General features: G+C 42.5%; 1 protein-coding gene across 5 annotated transcripts in view; it reads left to right on the top strand.

The window, feature by feature from the left end:
- The window catches only part of Cacna2d3 (calcium voltage-gated channel auxiliary subunit alpha2delta 3), an 823,841-nt gene that overhangs the window by 251,830 nt on the left and 550,495 nt on the right, over positions 1 to 21,516 (top strand). For all 5 annotated transcript variants that reach the window (XR_015639382.1, XM_087588099.1, XM_087588098.1 and 2 more), the window contains 1 exon segment: positions 9,096 to 9,155. Coding sequence is in view for 4 of the 5 variants with exons in the window: in XM_087588099.1 (XP_087444225.1) it covers positions 9,096 to 9,155 (60 nt within the window). In the remaining variant the exon portion in view is untranslated.

Here is a 21,516-nt window from a genome sequence, read left to right as displayed (position 1 = left end):
ATGAAGGGTGGAGCCTGATTGTATTCACCATTGTCAGAGTCATGGGGAAAGACATATTCTTCCTGCTGTGGAAAACAAATGTCCATTTTCAGCTCCTGCTGTCCCCTATCCTTGCCTACCTGGCTCGGGAAGGTAGGACAGTTAAAGATAATGTCATATGCACCACTGAACTTCAGATCTCTGGGGGTTAGAGGGAGGAGGATCACCGGTGTTTACTGGCTACTATCCAAGGCCCAGGTCCAGTGAGAGACTCCATCTCAAATGACTAAGATGGCATTCTCTTCTGGCCTCTGCATGTACATGTACAAGTTCATACGCCCTCACACATGTTCACATATCCCACGCCATGCTCACACACTTACACACAGAACAGAGTTCACTGTCCATAAAGGAAATACCCCAGTCACCTCAGTCAAAGGATCTAAGAGTAGACTTCCTGGGTGCTCACAGAAGCAGAAAGTCCTCCTTTAAAATACTGGTTCTTTTAGGAAGAGTGTCTCGGGCTTGTGCTTAAGATTGTCTTATCTTCCCACCTCCCCCAGTCCCTCTTGGTTCTTGAGTAACCCTTTGAGCACAGCTTGGCTGCCATCATCTTTCACAGCCTAACAGATGTCACACTGGAGCAAATGTAGCCTGACGTGGCGAATGAAATGGTCTTAGTCTGGAAATTGGCCATGTTGATAACAGGTTATTAATTTAATCAGCCTCAAGTTGATAACAGGTACCTCCTGTGGAAACAAAGATAATTTGCTATTGATTGTAACCGTGCCTCCTGATAGAAACTCTGGGCTTATTGTGTCTTGTAAAAGGCCGGCACACGCAGCCTTCCACGGTGTGAAGGAGACAGGAGAGGGAGGCGTGATGGAGGGGAGGATCGTTGCCTACACAGCATGCACTGGGGAGATGTGTCTGTCCCATTGTTCTGGTACCTGCTTCCTCTAGAAACCTTACAGCTGTGCTTTTGTGACCCACTTTGAAATGTTTGCTGTTTGTAAAGCAGAAGCAAGCTCTGCGGCTTCCAGGCAGAGGTCATTTTATAGAGAATGTTCATTCATGTGCAGCAAAGCTTATTTCTTCTGCAGGAACAAAAGAAATAATGAAGCCTTCTTAAGAGCTGTTTTTCTCCGAAGAGCGATCTTCTTGATAGTTGGTAAATTATCCTTGCCACTTCTATTGGAATTGAAAAGTAAAAACATTTGTATCAATAAAGATTATGGAATATTATTAGACTCTCAGATATGATTTCAACTGCAGTCATGGCATGATGTTGGGAAGCAGTTGATACCTGTCTTGCTTCTGCTTCTGGCCTTTGTCAATCTTTCTAGATTCTTCCCTTCATACTGGGGTAAGGTCTATTGGTTGTTTAGCCAATCATATGATCTTTATGTAGGTTTTTGATTAATACATTTTTTCAAAATACTGTCTTACCCCCAAACTCCCACTGTCTGAGACATTGCTTTAGTACTTACCCTTCTTCTGGATGTTTTCATTTCTCAAGAGTACAGCTTCAATCTCACCATTTTGGGGATACGTCCTTGCCTTCCTGCTAGCGTTCGTGCCCCTTTATCTGTAAATAGCCAGTTTCCCTTGTGCTCCTTCTGTGAATCACCTCATAGTGTTTCCTAGTCTGCTGGTGACCCGCCCCAGATCCCACTATTGAGATAATTCTAATTACACTAATTATGGAAGCAGCTTCAATTAACCTACCCTGTTCCAGAGAACTAGGAAGTGCCTCTCAAGACCAGAAGGGAAATGATTTCATCACTAGTAGGAATGAAAATGTAAATTTGCGTGTCTTACTTAGTATTCTTCAACATGATGGTGTGTATGTGTGTGTATGTGTGTAGTGTGTGTGTGTGTGTAGTCATGCATGCATTAGTACATCATGTGTTATATGTCATATATATATGTAGTACATGCATATGAATTTTCAGGTGCTGACACCAGTTTGTGCTCATGCAAAGGCCAGAGCAGGACCATCAAGTCTGTCTCTTTATCACTATTTCCCTGATTTGTTTGAGTCAGGTTCTCTCCCTGAACCAGAATCCACTGTTTAGGATGTGCTAGTCAGTCAATGTGCTCGCGGAATCTGCTTGTCTCTACTTTCTAATCCTGGGATTACATGTATTCACAGCTATGCTTGAATTTTTATGTGAGTGCTGAGGATTTGAACTCAGGTCCTCAGGCTTGCAGAACTAATGCTCTCACCCATGGTGCCATCTCTCCACCCCTTGTAATGATTCTTGAGTGAATTATGACTCCTGATGTAAGATACAAGTGTTTCGTGCATTCCAGGACCAAATAAATCTCATTGAATTTGAGTTCTTGGGAACAACTTCTGACGTATTAACAGCCCCTAAGAAAGTTAGAGATGTGTCATTTTATTTCTGGCATATATACATGAGTGTGAGAAGCCTGAGTCTCCATGGTCTCCAGACTATGAGCCATTCTCATGACATGTTCAAAACCCTCCCGTGTAATACTTTGCTGGTAATGTTAGTTCTGAGCATACATGTACAAAAGCTGTAATTCTTTTTCCATCAAGTCCTAAAACAATAACCACATGCCCAGGGCCATTCTTAACTGTTCTTCCTGGTTCTCTCTTAAAGGTGATGGAGGCAAGGCATGGTCTTGCGAGATATTTAGGGTTGCTACTTAATAATAAAACACTTACCTATCTTAAGTCTATGTCAGTTTGCTGCTGTAGCTGACCTGCCTGTCTGAGTTCCTCCAAGACCAGAAACATCAGTCTCTGCCATTTAGTATCTCAAAGTAAAGCAGAGGGGAATTAAGTAATGTGGCCTTTGTTCTATCGCAGCACGGACTGTGCAGCTCTAACTTCCAGTCTGCTAGTTGAAGTCACAGGAAGAAAGCAGGGCACTTCGAAAAGTGATTTTAATCTTCATTTCTAAGTTTTCTCTAAAAAGTTTCCCATGAAAGGTGTCTAAGAAAAGGGGATCTGGGCTAAGGTAAACGGGGAATAGGGTGTCTCCACTCTTTGTCCTCATCACTTTATACATCTTTCAGAACACATGATCACATGGTAAAAAGTTCATCAAAAGTTTATACAGGAATTCAAATCATAAATCAAATAAGAAGTTTACAACAGAGAATGTTTACATGCATATCCATTAGCATTAATTATCTGGCTAAACATTCATTATCTGTCACAGGTTCATGGAGAGTTAAAAACCATAACTTTTGTGACTATGTTATTAGTGAAGTTTCCTATAGAATAACCCAGTCAATATTTTATCTTATGCCCTTGCACCTATAGTGAATCGTTAGTTCCCTTTGTATGACCTTTGGTTAATGTTTTTACAATCACTTGGAATCTGCTCTAAGTTGCAAAATGCCTGCTTACTATCACAGAAGCAATTAACTCACAACACTGAAAGACTGGCAGAGTTTTGATCATCAGAGAGGACTTAGCAGCAGTCCTATTACAAAAGAGCTTAATAATTACTATTATAATTTTAGGAGTTCTTAGAGGATCATTGTTGAGAATTGATAAATCATCTGTCTATATATCATCGATACAAGAAAGTACATCTTTGTTGTTTTGCAGAATTCTGCTCAAAAGGGTGGGCTAATACCTAGTGATGTGCGTGCGTGTGTGCATGCGTGTGTGTGTGTGTGTGTGTGTGTGTGTGTATGTGTGTGTAAAAGCATATTAATAGCAGGAATCTTTCCTAAAATGAAATTCTCCTGGGCCTACAGAGGCAAACCTATCATTAATTGTACAGTCCATGACGGAACCATCGCAGGAAGGTCACCTGTTAGTTTTTAGCATCTCCTTCATGCCTCCCAGCAACCACAGAGTCTAGAGGAAGATAAGAATGAACCATGCCATTCTGGGTACAGTGATGACTGTAATTCTGCCTCGATGATTCCATTCTCCCCACCCTGTACATTTAGCTTATGTTGATGTGACAATACAGACAAGTAATAGCTGGCCCAATGCTAATGGTTACTCATAGGCTGCCTCTGTACCAGTCCTCACTGGATCCCAAACAGGGCTAATTATTCTTGGTTCGTCTTTAGAGTCACTGTAGTTGAATTCCGACCTTATTTGAGGAAGAATTCATTTCTTAAACGGCATTACACAACCTTCATATAAGTATTAAATGTATCATTGCAAAATGTTAAACAAAACCTACTAAATATATGAACTGTTTTGAAATCTTTGTTAAACACAAGTGTCACATTATAGCAGCTTTTTACAGCACAGGGCTTTTAGTTTAACAGGGAATAAAAATAGTTCTTTGTTGTTCCATATGTTTTTTATATGACTCTTTTGCTTTATGGGTTTTCATCTGTAATTGTCTCTCCCCAGCTCTGGGGACTTTTATGAACATTTATACTTTTCACTTGTACACAATTTGTTCCTGCTGATTCCATCAGTGGGAGTCTGTAGTGAGTTCCTTCTGGGGTTAGAGTCAAGGTTCCATTACCTTCCCCTTCTCTCTCGTGCTTTCTTCTCTCGTTAAGCTAAAATAACCAAGGACGAAAGAAAAAAAAAAGAACAACATCAACAAACCCATTTTTTTTTTCATATCCAATTTTTACCATGAATTATCTGGTCCTGCCTTCATGAAAAGTTTGGTTTCTGTGATGATGTCTTTACCTCTGACCTTGATTTAAGTGTTTGGGGGAGGAAACAAGAGATTGTGGTATTGTAGAGATGTATACACGTGGTCCTTGTCACAAGAAATGAGATGTGATGGTCAATGAAATGCTTTAAAAATGCTTTAATGTCCCCCTTGTCTTCTCCGCAGCTCTGCCTCTATTGCTGCTGTAAATATTATCCATGGCCCATGCTCTCTAGCGTTTCTTACTTACAGAGGTGGCCTTTGTTTGTATTTGCTTCACTAAAAAAGAAGAGTTATATAGAAATATAAAAAGTAGTGCAGTGTGGCTCGCCTCAGGAATTACTACCTCTTAGCCCATAGGTGCTTTGTCTGGGACCGGCATGTACATTCCATTGTACTGTTACCAATTTTTATAGAACAAAAAGCCTTTAAGGAAGGGAAAGGCAAAGTTGTGGCCAGAGCTTCTGTTTTTCTTTACCTCAAAGCTCAGGCTGGCTTCTTCAAAGCCTTTTTAAAATTTCCAGTATTCAATTTTAATTAAAAACCACATTCAATTCTATAATCCCATCTGCAGATTCAAAAGAGAACCTCACATAAGAGGAAATTAACTTATTATTATTAAAAGTACACTGCCTTTCTAACAGATATAATAGAGAAGCTGCTCTCCCCGGGCTCCGTGGCCGTTCCTTACATAAGAATATTAGCAAATTTAATAGATTTTTTTCCTGCCTGCAAGTGATAATCAAACTTGCTTCTTAAGGCTGATCTCATTTGACTTGAGTGATAAGGATATTTGCTCAGGAAAAAGATACTCTAGGCTATTGCGTTCCGTGGCCAAGACCACAAATGGTCTTGACTTTGCTAGGTTAATATTACTCCATTTTTATTTTATTAACAGTAAGAACTTTCTTTCAGATTTAGTTATAGGTAAACTTATGGTTCTTGATACCCTTTGTAAATACCATTTCATATAGGGAGGGTCACAAGCTATCTGTTCTTCCTCCAAGGCCTGTAGTTTTCAACCTGCTGGCTCTAATGACTCTTGGGAACATCAACAGGGCATGTTCTTTGGGTCTGGTTCTCCTACATTATCCCAGAAAATGTATGGCTGCCTTCCCTATCCCAAGAAGGCAGGTTGGGATAGCCCTGCATCTGACTGTGGGCACAAGAGCATCCGTCTATTCTGGGCCTTGTTCTAAAACACTTGCCAGTTTCCCATGAGGCAACTGTGATAGGCAGCTGCCCACTGACCCACTTCTCATGAATAGTGTTTCCTAAACTTCCCCAGAGATAATAATGGGACACTCTCTCTGACAATTATGGCTTTTAAAGGCACGAAACAATTTAACTCATAAATAATCATAAAAAACTTTGACCTGAAGAATTAGATTCTCATGGCCTCACTGTTGTCAGCACATAGGGTATCGTCTCAGCAGTAATGCAGTAAAACCCAGTTGTTTCAGCCGTTACCTCCTGTACCCAATTTCCTGCATTTCAGTGTTTATTGCATTTCATGTTGTGCTCTATAGAAATACTATAAGCTATGTATAACATCTGTATCATACATACATGCATACATGAACAGAATGTGTTAGACATGAAATGCAGTCCATATTATGTCACACGGGAATTAGTATGTTACATGATATATTCACTCTTATGGAGATCACATGTTACATATGAAACACTCTTCATGTATTCTCTCAATGTATACATTTATATCTTGTTTCCTTGTCAGACTTAAACTACTTCATTATTTTATTCTACTCCAATTCTTTGCTCTTTTCAGTATCACCTTTACAGTTGTAAGATTTTTTTTTTTTTTTGGTTCTTTTTTTCCGGAGCTGGGGACCGAACCCAGGGCCTTGCGCTTCCTAGGCAAGCGCTCTACCACTGAGCTAAATCCCCAGCCCCCAGTTGTAAGATTTTATTTTATTTTATTTTTGGTAATTTAGATATTTCATTACCTCTCTTCTCCCTACCAGGGTTCCATTAAAAAAATTTCCTATAGATATTTAAGTACATGAGTGTTCACAATGTATGAGTAGCTTTGATAATGTAAGTGTTCAGTTTTGCATGATATTTATCTGAAAATCTCCACGTGGAACTGATCTCACAATGCGGGCTTAGTGATTCCAAACCTGATACAAAGATTCAAAGACCGAAGTGCACAGACCCACCTTTCTACTATTACATCTTGTCACTCACTGTCACAGACCCTGAAGATGCATTTGCAGACTGCACACTGTGATCCTGGGGGATGACAAGTGACATCGTGATCCAACTAAACCTTAGGGCAGTGCACCCAGTCTCTCCTCACCCATTTTTCATTTTCTGTTCTTACACCTCCCATTTATGTCTCTCTTCTGTAAAGATTTTCATGCCTTAAAGTAAAACTGCTTATGTACTTGGAAAGATGAAGGAGGCCTGAGAAAGTTGGAAGATTTCGTGGGTGACGCCCAAGGCCCCCAGGTAGACCATGAAATGAGCACCGTTCTCAGCCTGTGTTGCCTGGACTCACAGCAATAGCAGTGTCACCTGGAGCAAGTGTTTGTTAAACATGGCTGGCCCTCTCAGAGCTTCTGCGTAGAGGGTCCTGAGCAGGACCTGGAATTTTTCAATTCTAGCAAGTTTCCAGGTGAAACAATGCTGCTAAGGTGGGCACCACACTTTAAGAACTACTGCTATGTGGTCACCTGGAAGATAAAATATGTATGCATTTTAGACGAGGTATCTGAGGCCCAGAGCAAGGCCGAGGCTTCCCCAATGTGTCCCAGTGATAGTGTAGCTTCAGGGGTAGAGTAGAGATCAGGTGTTCTGCTCCGGGTCTTCTATGTTCTCCAGGGCTGGTTTTTGATTGCTTAGAGCAAAAGCCTCTGGTGACTTATTGGAGGGAGACAAGATTCTTTTCTGCAAACAGCTGGCCTCTCTTTTCACGGCCAATGGAAAAAGAAGCCTTGGTTGTCTCTACCACTGCCTAAAGTTACCCTGTATACTTGGCCTCTTCACGTGTATATCCAATTAATCACGGGATGTCTGTGTTGACTCCTGACAACTAAGAGATCAACACCAACACAATTTTTCAAACATGGCCTATTAAACTTTGGTTTTTATCATGCCTGTGCTGATTAGATGATTTTTTTTTTTGACCCAAAGGATTGCCTTCCTCAGATGGCTTATAGGCAAGTTTGAGGTATCTTTTCGTGGTAAATGACTGATGTGGGCGGTACCTGTCTGCTACGGGGGGAGCTACCTCCGGGCAAGCGGCCCAGGGTGGTATAAGAAAGCAAGTTGAGCCAGTCATGCTAAGCAAGTCATGAACCCTGTGGAATCTGCTTCAGTTTCTGTTTCCGGGTCCCTGCTCCGAGTTCCTGCCCTGATCTCGCTTCATGGTGCATTCGTAAGCTGTAAGGTGAAATAAACTATCCTTCCTGTGTTGCTTTTGGTCATGGTGTTTATCAAGAAGGTCAAAGCAAAGAGCAGAGATGTCAAAGGTGACCATGGGAAAAATAGAAATAATTAGGTTTTAGGTTTCCATGATGCATCAGAGACATATTATTTCGATGAATGGGAGTCATCCATAATGTTGTCTCACCTATATTTTCTTAGAGAATGTTTTACTGTTTGCATCCTCAAGGTAAAGTGATTTTGCTAGTTGACTAATTTTCGTTATGTAAACACAGATGTCATTAAATAGTTTTCATAAGGATGTGAATATGGGCCAGATTTGGGCACAGGTTTATAATCACAGCACTTGGAAAGAAGAGGCCAGGTGGCTGAGTTCCATGTTAGCCGTGGCTACAAAGTGAAACCTTATCTCTTAAAAATAAGGTCCATAGACGTGTGTCAGTGGTCTTACCCTTGCCTACTACTACTAAGGCCCCAGTTCTAGCCACCTTCCTCAGAATAGAACGTGGCGGTGAACTTGCTGAGTCTGGTTTACCAAAAAGGCTAAGAGCTGTGGTTTTGTAGGGTCTGAGTATTGATTTAGTCTTGGCATCGCCTTATTGAGATACACATTATGGCAACTGCACTGGCATAGAATAAGACAAAGATAACTATCTCCTACTAATGGTGTATCAGAGCCGGGGCAGAAAGAATTAGCACTCGATGATTAAGGAAATCAAAGTAAGAATTCTTTCCTAAGATCCTAAATCTACAAGAGTCGCATTCAAAGTAACTCAATAAACCTTGATTAAGGACCTTTGATACCCAAGTATGCCCCTTTCAAGTAAGTTTTGGATCCTCATTGAGAATCAAGTGCCAGTGTCTGAATAATTCATGGATGAACAATAAATCTTTATTTCAGGAGACATGGTTGGACAGTGAAGGCAGAAACTAGAATGTGACTGTGCTATAATGTCCTTCCATCTCATGGAAGCTGCTATGGATAAGCAGGAGGCCACCTGCCCTTTTCACACAGGGATTATGCTAGTCTTTCCATACTGTGTGGTGGAGTCTCGGCCGTGCTCCTGACTCTGATGATTGCCTTCTGTTTTCCAGCGTCTCGTGGAGGCTGCAGAGGAAGCACACCTGAAGCATGAATTTGACGCCGACTTGCAGGTAACCGACTATTGAGTTAAACTCTTGATGTGTCTCAGTGACTGGGGAGAAATGCTTTGAGAGGGTAGTGCTAGGTTGGCATGGATGTGTCTGTCATGTTGGATGAGGGGAGCAGTCCGCACTTTGATTCTCCCAATGGCAGTGACAGTGGATGATGTCACCGGCTTACACCTGTGTACTGGATTTCGGTGAATTTTCTTGATATGGGCGAAGAGTTATATCAGTAAGCCGACACTAAGTTGTCAGGGTTCTCAGTAGCGAAATGATAAAATGGTAGCTATCCAAAAATCCTATTTTTTGGACTGTATGTTGAAATATGAGTGACTGGAAGCAAGGTTGTGATTGTTAAAAGCAAGAATCTTGTGCTTAAATATTGAGTCATTCTCCTACTTAGGAAATAAATTTATTGTAGCAGAACTTATAATCATGGCAGACTGAAAAAAAATATTAGCAAATCTAGCAAAAGACAACAAATGAACAGGAACACCTGTTGGGTCCCTCTTGAAGACACTTATCTGAACTGATTCTTTGTGTCTTCACTTTACTTCCAAAACAAAAGCAAAATGAACCAGGAGGAGCTAATCCTGAATTTTAGGTCTGTTCTTTGCGGGAACAAACCTCCTTTTGTGGTTTGTTTTCACAACTAGGAAATAGTGTTTATTTTGCAGTGTTTTCATTTATATAGAAAAAATAAAGAGAAACACAAATCTTTTTAGTTAATTAATTTGTTTGTTTACATTCCAAATGCTTCTCCCCTTCCCTCACCAAGTACCTCCCACTCCCTCTCCCCTTCTCTGAGAGGGTGGAAAACCCCCTGGGTATCCCCCACCCTGCACATCAAGTCTCTGCCAGATCAGGCACATCCCCTTCCACTGAGGCCAGACAGGGCAGCCATGAAGACCTAGCTTCCTGTCTGCTACTTATGTGCTGGGAGGCCTTGTTCTAGCCCATGCATGTCCTTTGGTTGGTAGCTCAGATTCTGAGATGTTCCAGGGGTCCAGGTTTGTTGACTCTGTTGGTCTTCCCGTGAGGTTCCCATCTACTTCGTGGCCTTAAATCCTTCCCCCAACTCTTTCATAACTGTCCCTGACCAGTGTCTAACGTTTGGCTGTGGGAATCCGCCTCTGTTTCAGTTAGCTGCTGGTTAGAGCCTCTCAGAGGACTGTTGTGCTAGGTCCGTGTCTGCAAGCATAACAGAGTCATGTCATCGATTGGTGCTCGCTCATGGGATGGTTCTGAGTTGGTCGGTGATTGGTTGGCCTTTTCTTCAGTCTCTGCTCCATCCCTACATTTCTTTTAGACAGGACAACCTTCGGGTGGGAAGTTTTGTAGATGGGTTGGTGTCCCTATTCTTCTACTGGGGTCCTGCCTGGCTATAGGAGGTGGCCTTTACAGGTTCCATGTCCCTAGTGTTAGGCATCTCAGCTAATGTCAGGGCGAAGAGAGTTCCAGTCCCCATGGGGAGTGACTATAGGGAAAGGACATTTGGTAGAGTAGTGCAATTAGGTATTCACGGTGAGCAGACAAGGTAGACTATGGGGCAAACAGTTCCCTATAGTCTTTATCTTGCCCCGTTTCTTCTTGTCCCATCTCTGAAGATTGCAACTGGTGGGGTTCAGACTCTAGAGTCATTGAGCTGTTAGGAGAAATCTAAAGACTGGAAGGGTCAGCAAAATCATCAAGGGCATGAGCTGGGCATCACTATTAGGGATAGCATGAACCACAAAGGCAGGCAGAAACGTAGACAAGTGTAGGGAACTCCAGGGTTAGTGTGGAGATGTGATTGGAACAATTGCCAACATTGGGAAAGCATTGGAAGCTGGCAGTTTTCTGAGCAAAATTGCAAGAGAAAGGGCAGAGTCCAGTAGGAAGGGGCGAGTTTGCAAGAGAGTAAAAACAATTGGAAATCAGAGCCATTTGTGGAAATCTGGTGTGTCAGTCTCTGATATTTACAGTCAGTTTTATTCTGAAATCTGTTCTCAATGAAGCATAGGTCGGCAGGCAGAGGGGAGAGGTCTGCCTGATTGCTCACAGAGATCACATATTCTTCAAGAGGGGAAAATGCTTGCCTGGGGCATTTGTTAAGATGCTAAGGGATGCTCTTTTGTAGTATGCTTGAAGCTAGTGTTACCTTCCCAGACTGTGTTGGTTTCCTATTACAGCTGTAGGATAAAATCCTGGTGAGGCACACCGACTCTCCTTGTCACAGGCAGTGCTGTGAATGAAGCACTGAAATCTCGTGAGAGACTAACCAAGCAGACAGCAAGAATACTAGCGCCTAGCTTCTGTCCTCTGCGAAGTTCTGTATGCTCTCGTCCTTCATCCCTTCTTTATGTGAACAACAAAACTAGCAGAGGGCCCCACTGTCACCCAGTGTGAGAAGGTGTTGCAGTCATCTCTTGGTATTATGGGATGTCGTCCGCTGCCCACACCTCAGACCTTACTGAAATCTCAGGGTCAGAATGAGCACTGTGCTCTTTGCTGGAAACCTGTAAAAAAGAGGCCTTTGATGACACGGATGTGCATCAGAGCCTCTGTCCCTCTTCAGATGAAGGCTTCAAAGCTGCTGAAACTCTGATGCTATTAAGTGCAAGTCTGTTAATGACAGGGGTGTCAGCCCGTGGCTATTACGAGGTGGCAGGCCTGAGCATGGGCTTGGAAGTTTATTGCTCTGATGGTCCATTAGAGCTGATCAATTGTTAATCTGGGTGCTGCTGACCTCCCTGTGACCCTGCCAGAGGATTGTTGGATTGTTTTATATAAAATATATATAAAAGGGACCTCAGATGCCATCTGCTCACCGTGTAGTAACACCAGGAAGGACCCTGTGCTGTTACTGCTGAGAGGAGTCTGTTTTCAGATAGGAAAATGTAACTAGTAGTTTTGTGACATTCCCTAATCTACAGTTTCGCATTTCAGAGATCTTAGCTTCCGTATTCCCCTAAGACAAAAGAGGGTATACGTAAGCCCCGGACTCACTTTAGGTAGTAGCTTTGTATCTTTGTCTCATTCTAAACTGTAAAAGTGGAAACTTTGTTCTTTGCGGGTCGAATCAGTAAGAAATAACCCCTTCCAAATTATGTCTTCATTACCAGAGTTTTGTTTGCCTTTTAAATCTTCTCACAGCTTCTCCTGAGGTTTAACCGTTCCCCTCTGGGCTGTGGCTTTGGCATCTTTGGGCCCTCTCAAAGGATCCTAAGTGTGGTACTGTATCGTTAGCACTTAACAATTATATCGAGGCATGAGGTGAAGTGCAGCTTTGCTGTGTGTGCGTGGACAATCTAAAGTGCACAGCTCCCTAAGGAAGGCAGATCTGCCTGGCCTTTGTGGACTGGGTAACTTACAGACATGTTTGGCCGGGGGCTTCTTCCTATTTAAGGTTGCCTACGGATTCTAGATTGCTCTTCTCCTGGTTTCATTTCTATTTCCCCCAAATCTCCACTAGGGAAACTTTTTGGGAATAACTGATATGATGCAGTGCTATTTGAAAATGACACCTCCCATTTACAAAATTTTATGTTGTGCATTAATGTAATATTTTGTCAAAAGATTGGTAATCATGGTGAAAACAAAGGTTTCCACAAACCAAATTGCATGTTAACGATGACATATATTTTACTATGATAATTCTCATAATTTTGATGACAAAGGCTCTTACTCATGGAGGAGGGGTAGAGGGCTCTAGCCTCAACCACCCAACCTCCTGGTACATGGGTAACTTCCTAGAAAGTTGATATACATACCTAATAAACTTAGAATGTCTCCTCCTCTCTCCCTCTCTCCATCCTTCCTTCCCTCCCCCCCCGCCTCTCTCTCTCTCCTTACTGTCCCATTCTTTTGGAAGTTTTTCCATTGGCAGTGAAGGAGAAGGGAAAAAAAAAGCCTTTTGACAGTTTACTTAAAAACCTGCTTATCTTTGAACCACAAACATATTTTCTCCGAAAGCTGTCTCACACAAGTGCCAATTGCACAGAACTGATGCATGGAGGAGAAAAAAAAAATGTGATTCTGAATTGTGAATCTTGTAGAAGCGTTTTTCTCTTGCAAAGTTTTCTTTGTTGTTTTGTAAGCAAGAAGGGGGAAATGCCCAGTGTCATTCAGAGGGCTCACAGGTGTGAGGAGGGCAAGACACTAGGCTGGGGTGCAGTAGAATGTCCTCAGTGTTCTCCTCTGCTCCTCACCCTACCCAAGTACCTGTCTTGCAAACACAGTGACCTGCTTTCAAAATGGAGGCCAAGGAGCTGTGGTAGCAAGAAATACTTGAGGTAGGATGGCTATCTGTGGGATCTGTACCTGGATCACTTCCCCAACTTGTTCACTGCTGCTGTTCCTGTGGGAACTTTGGGTGAGGCAGGAGCGAGGGCAGCAGGGGAGCCTAGCGGTTACTTTAGAAATGCTACCACCAGCTGCAGAGGACAGAGAAAAACATGAAAGGACTTTGCCACAGCCCCTCTAGATGTCCCTGCTAGGCCTTGAGGTTCCTGCCCTGGGTTATAGAGGAGAGTAGAGGAAAGATTCAGGAGCAGTGTACTCAGTACGGAGAAATTAGCTGGTCACTTGCCCACTTGAGTTCAGTCTTCCCTATTTGGACAGGACTATGTACAACCCCATGCTGGGGTATGCATGCTGGTGAGATGGGGGTATAGCTAGAGGAATGAGGAAGTCCCAAGGCCAGAAAGAAATGGCATTTTCATAGAAGCAGCCAGCTGGCTTTTGTGCAGAACATGAGATAACAGGGTGCACATCTATAGAAGGCTTAGAAAAATGAAGGAATTTTCCCACTCTGTATGAAAATTAATCCATTCTTTCCTTATCAAACCTATCATTAGCTCTCCCCTCCCCACTCTGATTAGTTTGGCAGAGGGTTATGTGTAGGTCATTTTTCAGGGATTATACATTTGACATTTCATGGTTGGCACCCACCAGTGTCATTCATCCATAGGAGTGGTATGCAATAGTTTCCAAGGGATCTTTAAGTGTAAGCGGTTTGCTATAACTGTCATCTCTAAGTTGTTTCCCATGTCTGCTATGCAAACACACAGACACACAGACACACAGACACACACAGACACACACACAGACACACACACATAGATACACAGACACACACACAGAGAGACACACAGACACACACACAGACACACAGACACACACAAAGACACACACAAAGACACACACACACAGAGACACACACACAGACACACACACAGACACACACACACACACACACACACACACACACACACACACACACACACGATTCTATGCCTTATCACTTACAGCAAGGCCAGTGTCATAACACTGAGCTTTGTGCTAATAGTTGGCAGTCACATGTTTGCTCACGTCTCCAGCCACTGGTTATCTGTGAGTGAAATAAGCATCAGTGGTTGGAACTTCAGCTTGTTCAAATGGAGACGCCTTGAGCTAGGAGCTGGTGAGTTCGAAGGTCCCAGTTCCAGCTGGTCAGTGACATACTTGAGGGTTTGCACCTGTGGATTCTTTGTGCCTTTGTAAAGGTTATGGTTATAGTATTCAGTTGATCTATCTCAATGTTCATCCCTCTCACAGAGGCTAACGACTATCCAACCATAAGTCTCCAGTGGCTGCCTCTGTATCACCATGCTATGGGGCATGGCCATAAGCTAGACCGACAGTCACTATCCTCATTCTGAAGGAACTCTGCACCTTGTGAGAAAGACAAATGCTAAGACACGGGGTCATAAACAATTGTTAGATTTTAATCATGGCATGCGACAGCACAGAACTTGAAGATATTATTAGGTGCAAGACAAGGCAAGTTCCTCTAATGTTAGGGGAGTTTGGAACTAGTCTCCAGAGGTGATGAGTTTGTACTAAATGAAGATTGTAGGTTTAACTGTCTTGGTGTTTCTATTGCTGTAAAGAGACACCACGGCCAAGGCAACTCTTATAAATGCAAACGTTTAACTGGGGCTGGCTTACAGTTTTGGAGGCTCAGTCCATTTTCATCATGGTGGGAATCATGGCAGCATCCAGGCAGGCATACATGGTGCTGGAGGAGGTGGGAGATCTATATCTTGATCCACAGGCAGCAGAGTGGGATTGTGAACCACACTGGACATAGCTTAAACATGTGAGACCTCCAAGCCTGCCTCCACAGTGACTTGACAGACTTCCACCCATGAGTCCACACCTTGCCAATAAGCCCATACCTCCTACTAGTGCCATTCCCTATGGGTCAGGCATTCAAACGCATGAGTCTATGATGGCCGTATCTATCCAAACTATCACAAGCCCCACCATAATTAGAAGAAATCCTCCTAAACACAATCACTAACACTTGTATCTCCATTAGTGGAAGCCAGATTTACTTTATCTCTGTCCTAGAAAATAATCTTTTCCTCCTTTGGATTCCTTTTTAAGACATAATTATAGGAAACCACTGCGTTGGACTGAGTCTCTACCCAAGGCTCAAATAGAGCAGGCCAAATGAAAATGGAGTGACTCAGACTAAATGCCACACAGTTCAAGTGAAGCTTTAAGGAAGCAGATATCCCCTAAAGCAGAGCAGTTTATCGCTGAAGAAAGGCTATTCCAGCCTATTCTTGTGAGCATAATAAACCCCAGCCCTTTTCCTCTGTATAGGGAGGCAACCTGGCTCCTACCTTACAGAGCCCAGCCCCTGACCAATTGGAGGTCCCGCCCTACTTTGCAGAATGGCGGATGCCTGGATTCCCAAATTGCAACTAAAAGGCTGATGTCTGATAATCAAATAACAAAATATATTCTCCTGTTGCTGTTTGAAAATTGTAGTACTGAGACTTCTCTTTTTCTCCTTAACATGCTTATTGCTTCCTGTCCTTTGACTTTCTTCACATGGGTATTTAATTGTTGCTTGGCATATACACAAAACTCAGTCTGCATGAAGTCCTGCTCTAGGATAAGGGGTGTTTACAAACTAAGAGGCAGCCCTTCTTCTCCAGGAAAGCCCTGACTAATAATGAGACATTTTGATGAGTGGCCAGTGTAATGTGGGCAGGAGCTGTCCAGCCAACATACAATGTGATCTCAGGGAGGGAGGTTTGTTTTTCTTTGAATGTTTTCATTCATTTATTCCTCCACTCCCAACCCCCACACCATGGCTCAGTAGGTCCCTGGTACATTCCAGACTTTGTGCTAAGCTTAGATGATAGAAGGATCCTGGTGTAACTGGTGATGAAGAGTCAGGATTTGGCCTTTACTGACAGCAAGTTACATAAGCTATGGACAACTGGACACATGCTATTTTAAAAACCTGTGTGTGTGGGGGGGCACATATGTGTGTGTATGATATATGTGCATGTGTGCGAATGTGTGTGAATATGTGTGATGGCCGGCATGTGAGCCACAGAGTGCATGAGATCAGGGAACAAGTTCAGGTGTTGTTCCCCTCCTTCCACCTTGTTTGAGGCAGGGTCTGCTTTTTGTTTGCCTCTGCTTTGTGCTCCAGGCTATCTCTGGTGAGCTTCTGGGCCTCTCCTGTCTCTGCCTTTCATCTTGAAGCAAGTGTATTGTGATTACTCATTACCGTGCCCAGTTTTACACGAGATCTTTGTATCCAAACCTCACATCAGGCGAGATCTTTGTATCCAATCCTCACATCCTCGCCACAGTGTAACAAGTGCCAAGTCCTCAGAATCATCCCCACATCTCAGAACACTGCTTTGGGTCCTGTAAAGTCTGGATGCAGAGCATGGAAAAGGTTGTAAGACCTGGAGAGGTAGACGTGATCAGGGGAGTTTCCTGTCTCCCTTACATTCATTTTCCTTCTATCTCGCCAGGAAACCACTGTTCCAATTTGCAACATCATAGACCAATTTTGTGTGTTCTCAAGCTTTATAAAAAGTGAAAAATGACGTAGTTTGGAGGTCTAGTTTTGTTCCTTGAACACAAAGCCTGCGATTTATCCACAGTGCAGCTTCAAGTTCTTCTTCTTTCCTAAATGGAACGCCCGCTAAATGGAGCTGCCGCTGCATTTCCTGTCTCCATTTCCATGGATTTGATTTCATCGTTTTTTAGTTTGAAATGTTTTCTAATGAAAGTCTCCTTTGGCCCTTGGGAATTATGTGTTCAGGTATGAGTGTAGATTAGCTTGTCTCCTCTTCAGTGCAGATAGACTCTTGATGAATTTGGAAGCTCTCATTGCACATTCCCGTGTTTTCTCAGTGAATCGAGTCTTGTGCCATTAGGAAGTGTTCTTATTTGCCTCAGTGCTCTGGGTTAATGGCTGGGGCATTTCAGCATTCTACCCTTTTCTGTACTGTAACCTGCGTGTTAGAGTTCATATGGAGGGATGTCAAACTCATGGAGCTGAGTCTCACTCTTGGTTGTTTTTTATTTTTGTTGTTGTTTGTTTTTTGGTTGGTTTGGTTTTTGAGACAGAGTTTCTCTGTGTGGTTTTGGATGTCCTAGAACTCCCTCTGTAGGCCAAGCTGGCCTTAAATCCACAGAGATCCGCCTGCCTCCCGCAGTGCCTGGATTAAAGGTGTGATCTCAGCCACCCTGTTGGAGTCTTAATCTTTCATTCTGAAAAACCTTCGGGTTGTAGTTAGAGGGTTCAGTTCACTTACACTTAGTAGAATATTTGATGCAATTGTATTTGCTCCCTCTGTTTTTGTTTTTCTCTCCTACTTTTTTTCTTGGTTTCCTTGAATATATTTTAGTGTGCCATTCAATTTATCTTTGAGGTTTTAATCTCCCTTCACAAACATTCAGTTGATGCCTTAGGGATTACAGATCACCCCTTATGTGCACAGTGTGTCTAGAGTTAATTTGGAATGCTAAGCACCACTTCCCCTAAAATGAAAACCTCTATAATGAGATAATTTCACCTACCACCATTCACTGTGGACTCACCAATGTATTTTGTTTTATGTGTTATGAGCCAATAAGAGAGTATTGGTTTTGACTTGTGTTTGCTTTACTTTGCTTTATTGATTGGTTGAGACAGAATTGTGCCATGTATCCTAGGTTGACCTGGAACTCCTGAGTCTCCTGTCTTCCTCGTTCTAAGTGCTGGGATTATAGGTATTTGCCACTGCACCCAACCCTATGGGGATGGGTTTGTTCTTTTAAAACTGCTGTCTGCTGAAGAACTTAGTATAAGAAGCAAAGACAGGAATCCATTTCAACATCACCCCACTTACCTTCTATCCCTGGCATTTCTCAGTTCCTCCCCTGAACCTTTGTTTGCAGTTATCATAACTTGAAAAAAAATGTCGTTGTTAATGTTGTTCAGTATAGGTCTGCCAGTGAGAACTTAAACTTTGCTTATCTAAAAAGATCTTCGTTTTGCCTTCATTTTTGAAGGATGGTCTTAATGGATGTAAGCTAAATTGACTGCTTCATTTCTCTTTGAACTCTTTCAAATGGCATCCCATCTCCTGTGAGTGATAGTGGTGCTGATGAGACTCTGGCTAGCACCCATGTCCTTTTCCTTTATGTACACTGAGTGTCTATAGTCTGTTCCCCAGCATACACTGGGGCAGAATCTGCTTCTGCATTTAATTTTCAGTGCACACGAAGCACAGTGAGTTCAGCTCTCAGTCATGCATTTCCTGTACCTGTAGTTCTTAGCTGTCTGCTACTCTTGATACTCTCCACAGTTAGAGAGCGAGTCTTGACCTATGCTTCTTTAGAATTTTACCAGGCCCCTTCTCTTCCTATTTCCTTCTAGAACTTAGGAGAAATCGTTTGAAACTATCCTCAGAATTTTTGAAACTATCCTCAGGATTTTTTTGAGATTGTCTCTAACCTACAGAGGCTCCATGTTTGTTAACTCATCTGTCCTCTCTGTTCTCTTGCCCCAGGAGAATTTCGTTCCGCTTTTCATTCCAAGAGTTTCGTTAAATCGTTTCTTTGTTTGTTTCATTTCCATTTCTTTATTGAAATTCCCCATCCCTGTGCTCAGCGTGTCAATATTTTCCTTTAATCTGGACATATCTTCTATAGACACTTTAAATCCCTTTGGTGCTACCTCTACTGTCTGGACCAGTTACTTGGAGTGATTATTTCTTTTCATTCACCCCCCCCCCCACTTACACATCTAGTGTTTCTGTTACTTTCTAGACGTTGTGATAACATTATTGTTTGGTTTTTATGTATTTCCACATTGCAACTTAGGATAATTTCTTTCATGTAGTATGTGTCCCCCCAAAACAAATTGCACTGAAGCAATTAAATTTGTAGTAGGAGAGCTGTTAAAGAAATGAGGTGAAAAGGGTAAGCCCTGCACAGCAGGGTAAGCCTCCCATGATGAGTCTTCTATATGCTACATGGCCACATAACAAGTAAGAGCATACAGATTCCTTCATTCCAAACGAAATGTGAAGACTGTCTTCCATTTAAAGAAAGACAAAATGTATTTTGGTTGCAGACTCTTGAGATGTAAGCATTGTGCATCGAAAGCTTATGTCCACACATAGTGCAGCTTTCATGCAATGGCCTCTGGCCTCGGTTGGTTTGAAGTGACATTTGATTTTGCTATTGGGAGGGAAAGGGAAGGAATTGTTTGTCCTTTCCAGATTTTCCCTTGATTTAAATGTGTGTACCGGTCCCCTGTGAGTGACCGACCCTCTTACATCCTTCTTTGTTACGTATTGATTCACAGACATCAGCCCTTCTCTTGCTGAAGCATGAAGAATAAACAGCCCAGCAAACATCACTGCTTTTTTCTTTCCTGTTACGGCATTCTTTGATGTATCGCGATCCTTCATGCCTTTGTCCCTGGACAGCCGTGGTTATGTCTAAGCTGTCGCTATGGAAAGCATCGTCCCTATTATGAAGTCTGTTGCTTCTTTTGCAATCCTTCATCCCGTGCGTTAGCCACCTTGACCCTGGGATAGTTATTTTAAACAAATGTCTGTTTAAGACATTCTTAAGTATATTTGAAGCAGATGAACATCACCAGTCTAAAAGTTTATTAAAAGTCTGAATAAGCAAGTGCTTTTAAGTTTCAACTGTATTTTTATTTCTGTGGTGTTGATTATCATGTTTTAGATATCAGCCAGTCCAGGAAAGGTTTGTTTCAGGATGGGGACTTTCGCTGATCATGTGAGCAAAAATAGACTGTGGTTCTGCTAAATGACAAGTCCGACTCTCGTAGCTTGTTTCCAGGAACTTCTGTGTCTTTCATTAGGAAGGCTGACAGCAGACCCCAGACACTGCCTTAGTATTTATCGTTCAGCAGAAAACCCTTTGGCTCTTGAGTGAGTGCCCTCCAGTTGCTGATTTATGGTCTATAGATTTGACCAACAGCTCTTGAATTTTCCAAGTAAAAATTTTAAAAATACATATTTATTCTGATTATTATTGTGTGTTTGGGAGTGTGAGGGTGGGCCCTGTCACAGCATGTGTGTCTAAGTCAGAGGATCAATTGCAAGAGTCAATTTCCTCTTTCTACTGTTGATTCTGGAGGTCCAACTCAGGGAGTCAAGTTTGTACAGAAAACGCTTTTACTCTCTGAACCATCCCCTCTGCCCTAAAGTAAATCTTGATTCGGGTACTAATCCAGAAAGTAGACAATTTGGAATAATGTTTTCTGCTCTTGTCTATTAGCAGCATCTGCCTAACGAAGCTGTTGCCCTTCGTTGTTACCTGTGAAAAACATATGAATGTTATTCATTTCCCTCATGAAAATGTAATACACGGTTACAAATCTGTGACTGCGGTTATGAGCTATAACGGGTCTGTAGGTGATGGGCGTTACAGTGCATGAGCACTTGGCGGGTTACCGTGATGAAGAAATGTGTGCTTCTAGAGAGAACAGGTCGAAATCGGAAAGGGAAATAATTGCAGGGTATATGTGCTCTGCAGCCCAGAGTTCTGATGCCAGGCAGGGTCTCACCAAGGTACTTGGCCACGCAGATGCGTAGCCTGTGGTCTGCAGTTTCTGCCACCGCGTCCTTAGAGGGAGGCAGCCAGTCTTAATGATTGGATGTTCCTCAGGTAAACACGTGTGGCTTTCAGTCCTGTCTTACCTTAGTGTTGCTTCCAGCCTGAATATCTCCTGACAGCTCCTCTCAGGGTTTCCGGGCATTACACCACGGGAAGTCCTCTGACAGTTTTTCTTATCTATGGCAAAATAAAACAACAATGTTGGGGATACGTAGAATATAGGGCCTTTTAAATGCTGTAGCTATTAATGAAAGAGGAAAACATTTATTTTGTGACTTGGGGTCTTCGTATTATCAGCCATTATCAGAATTAGTATATAAGGTTGTAGCGTGTGTGTGTGTGTGTGTGTGTGTGTGTGTGTGTGTGTGTGTGTGTGTATAGAAAAAAAGATAGCAGTAGTTTTTCTTAAGGGTATATGTTTATTCCGTTAGGAATTCTAGTAACTTCT

This window comes from Rattus norvegicus, chromosome 16 (assembly GCF_021556685.1).
Source record: "Rattus norvegicus strain SHRSP/BbbUtx chromosome 16, alternate assembly SHRSP_T2T, whole genome shotgun sequence".
NCBI lineage: Eukaryota > Metazoa > Chordata > Mammalia > Rodentia > Muridae > Rattus > Rattus norvegicus.
This window is presented reverse-complemented; position numbering and strand designations above follow the sequence as displayed.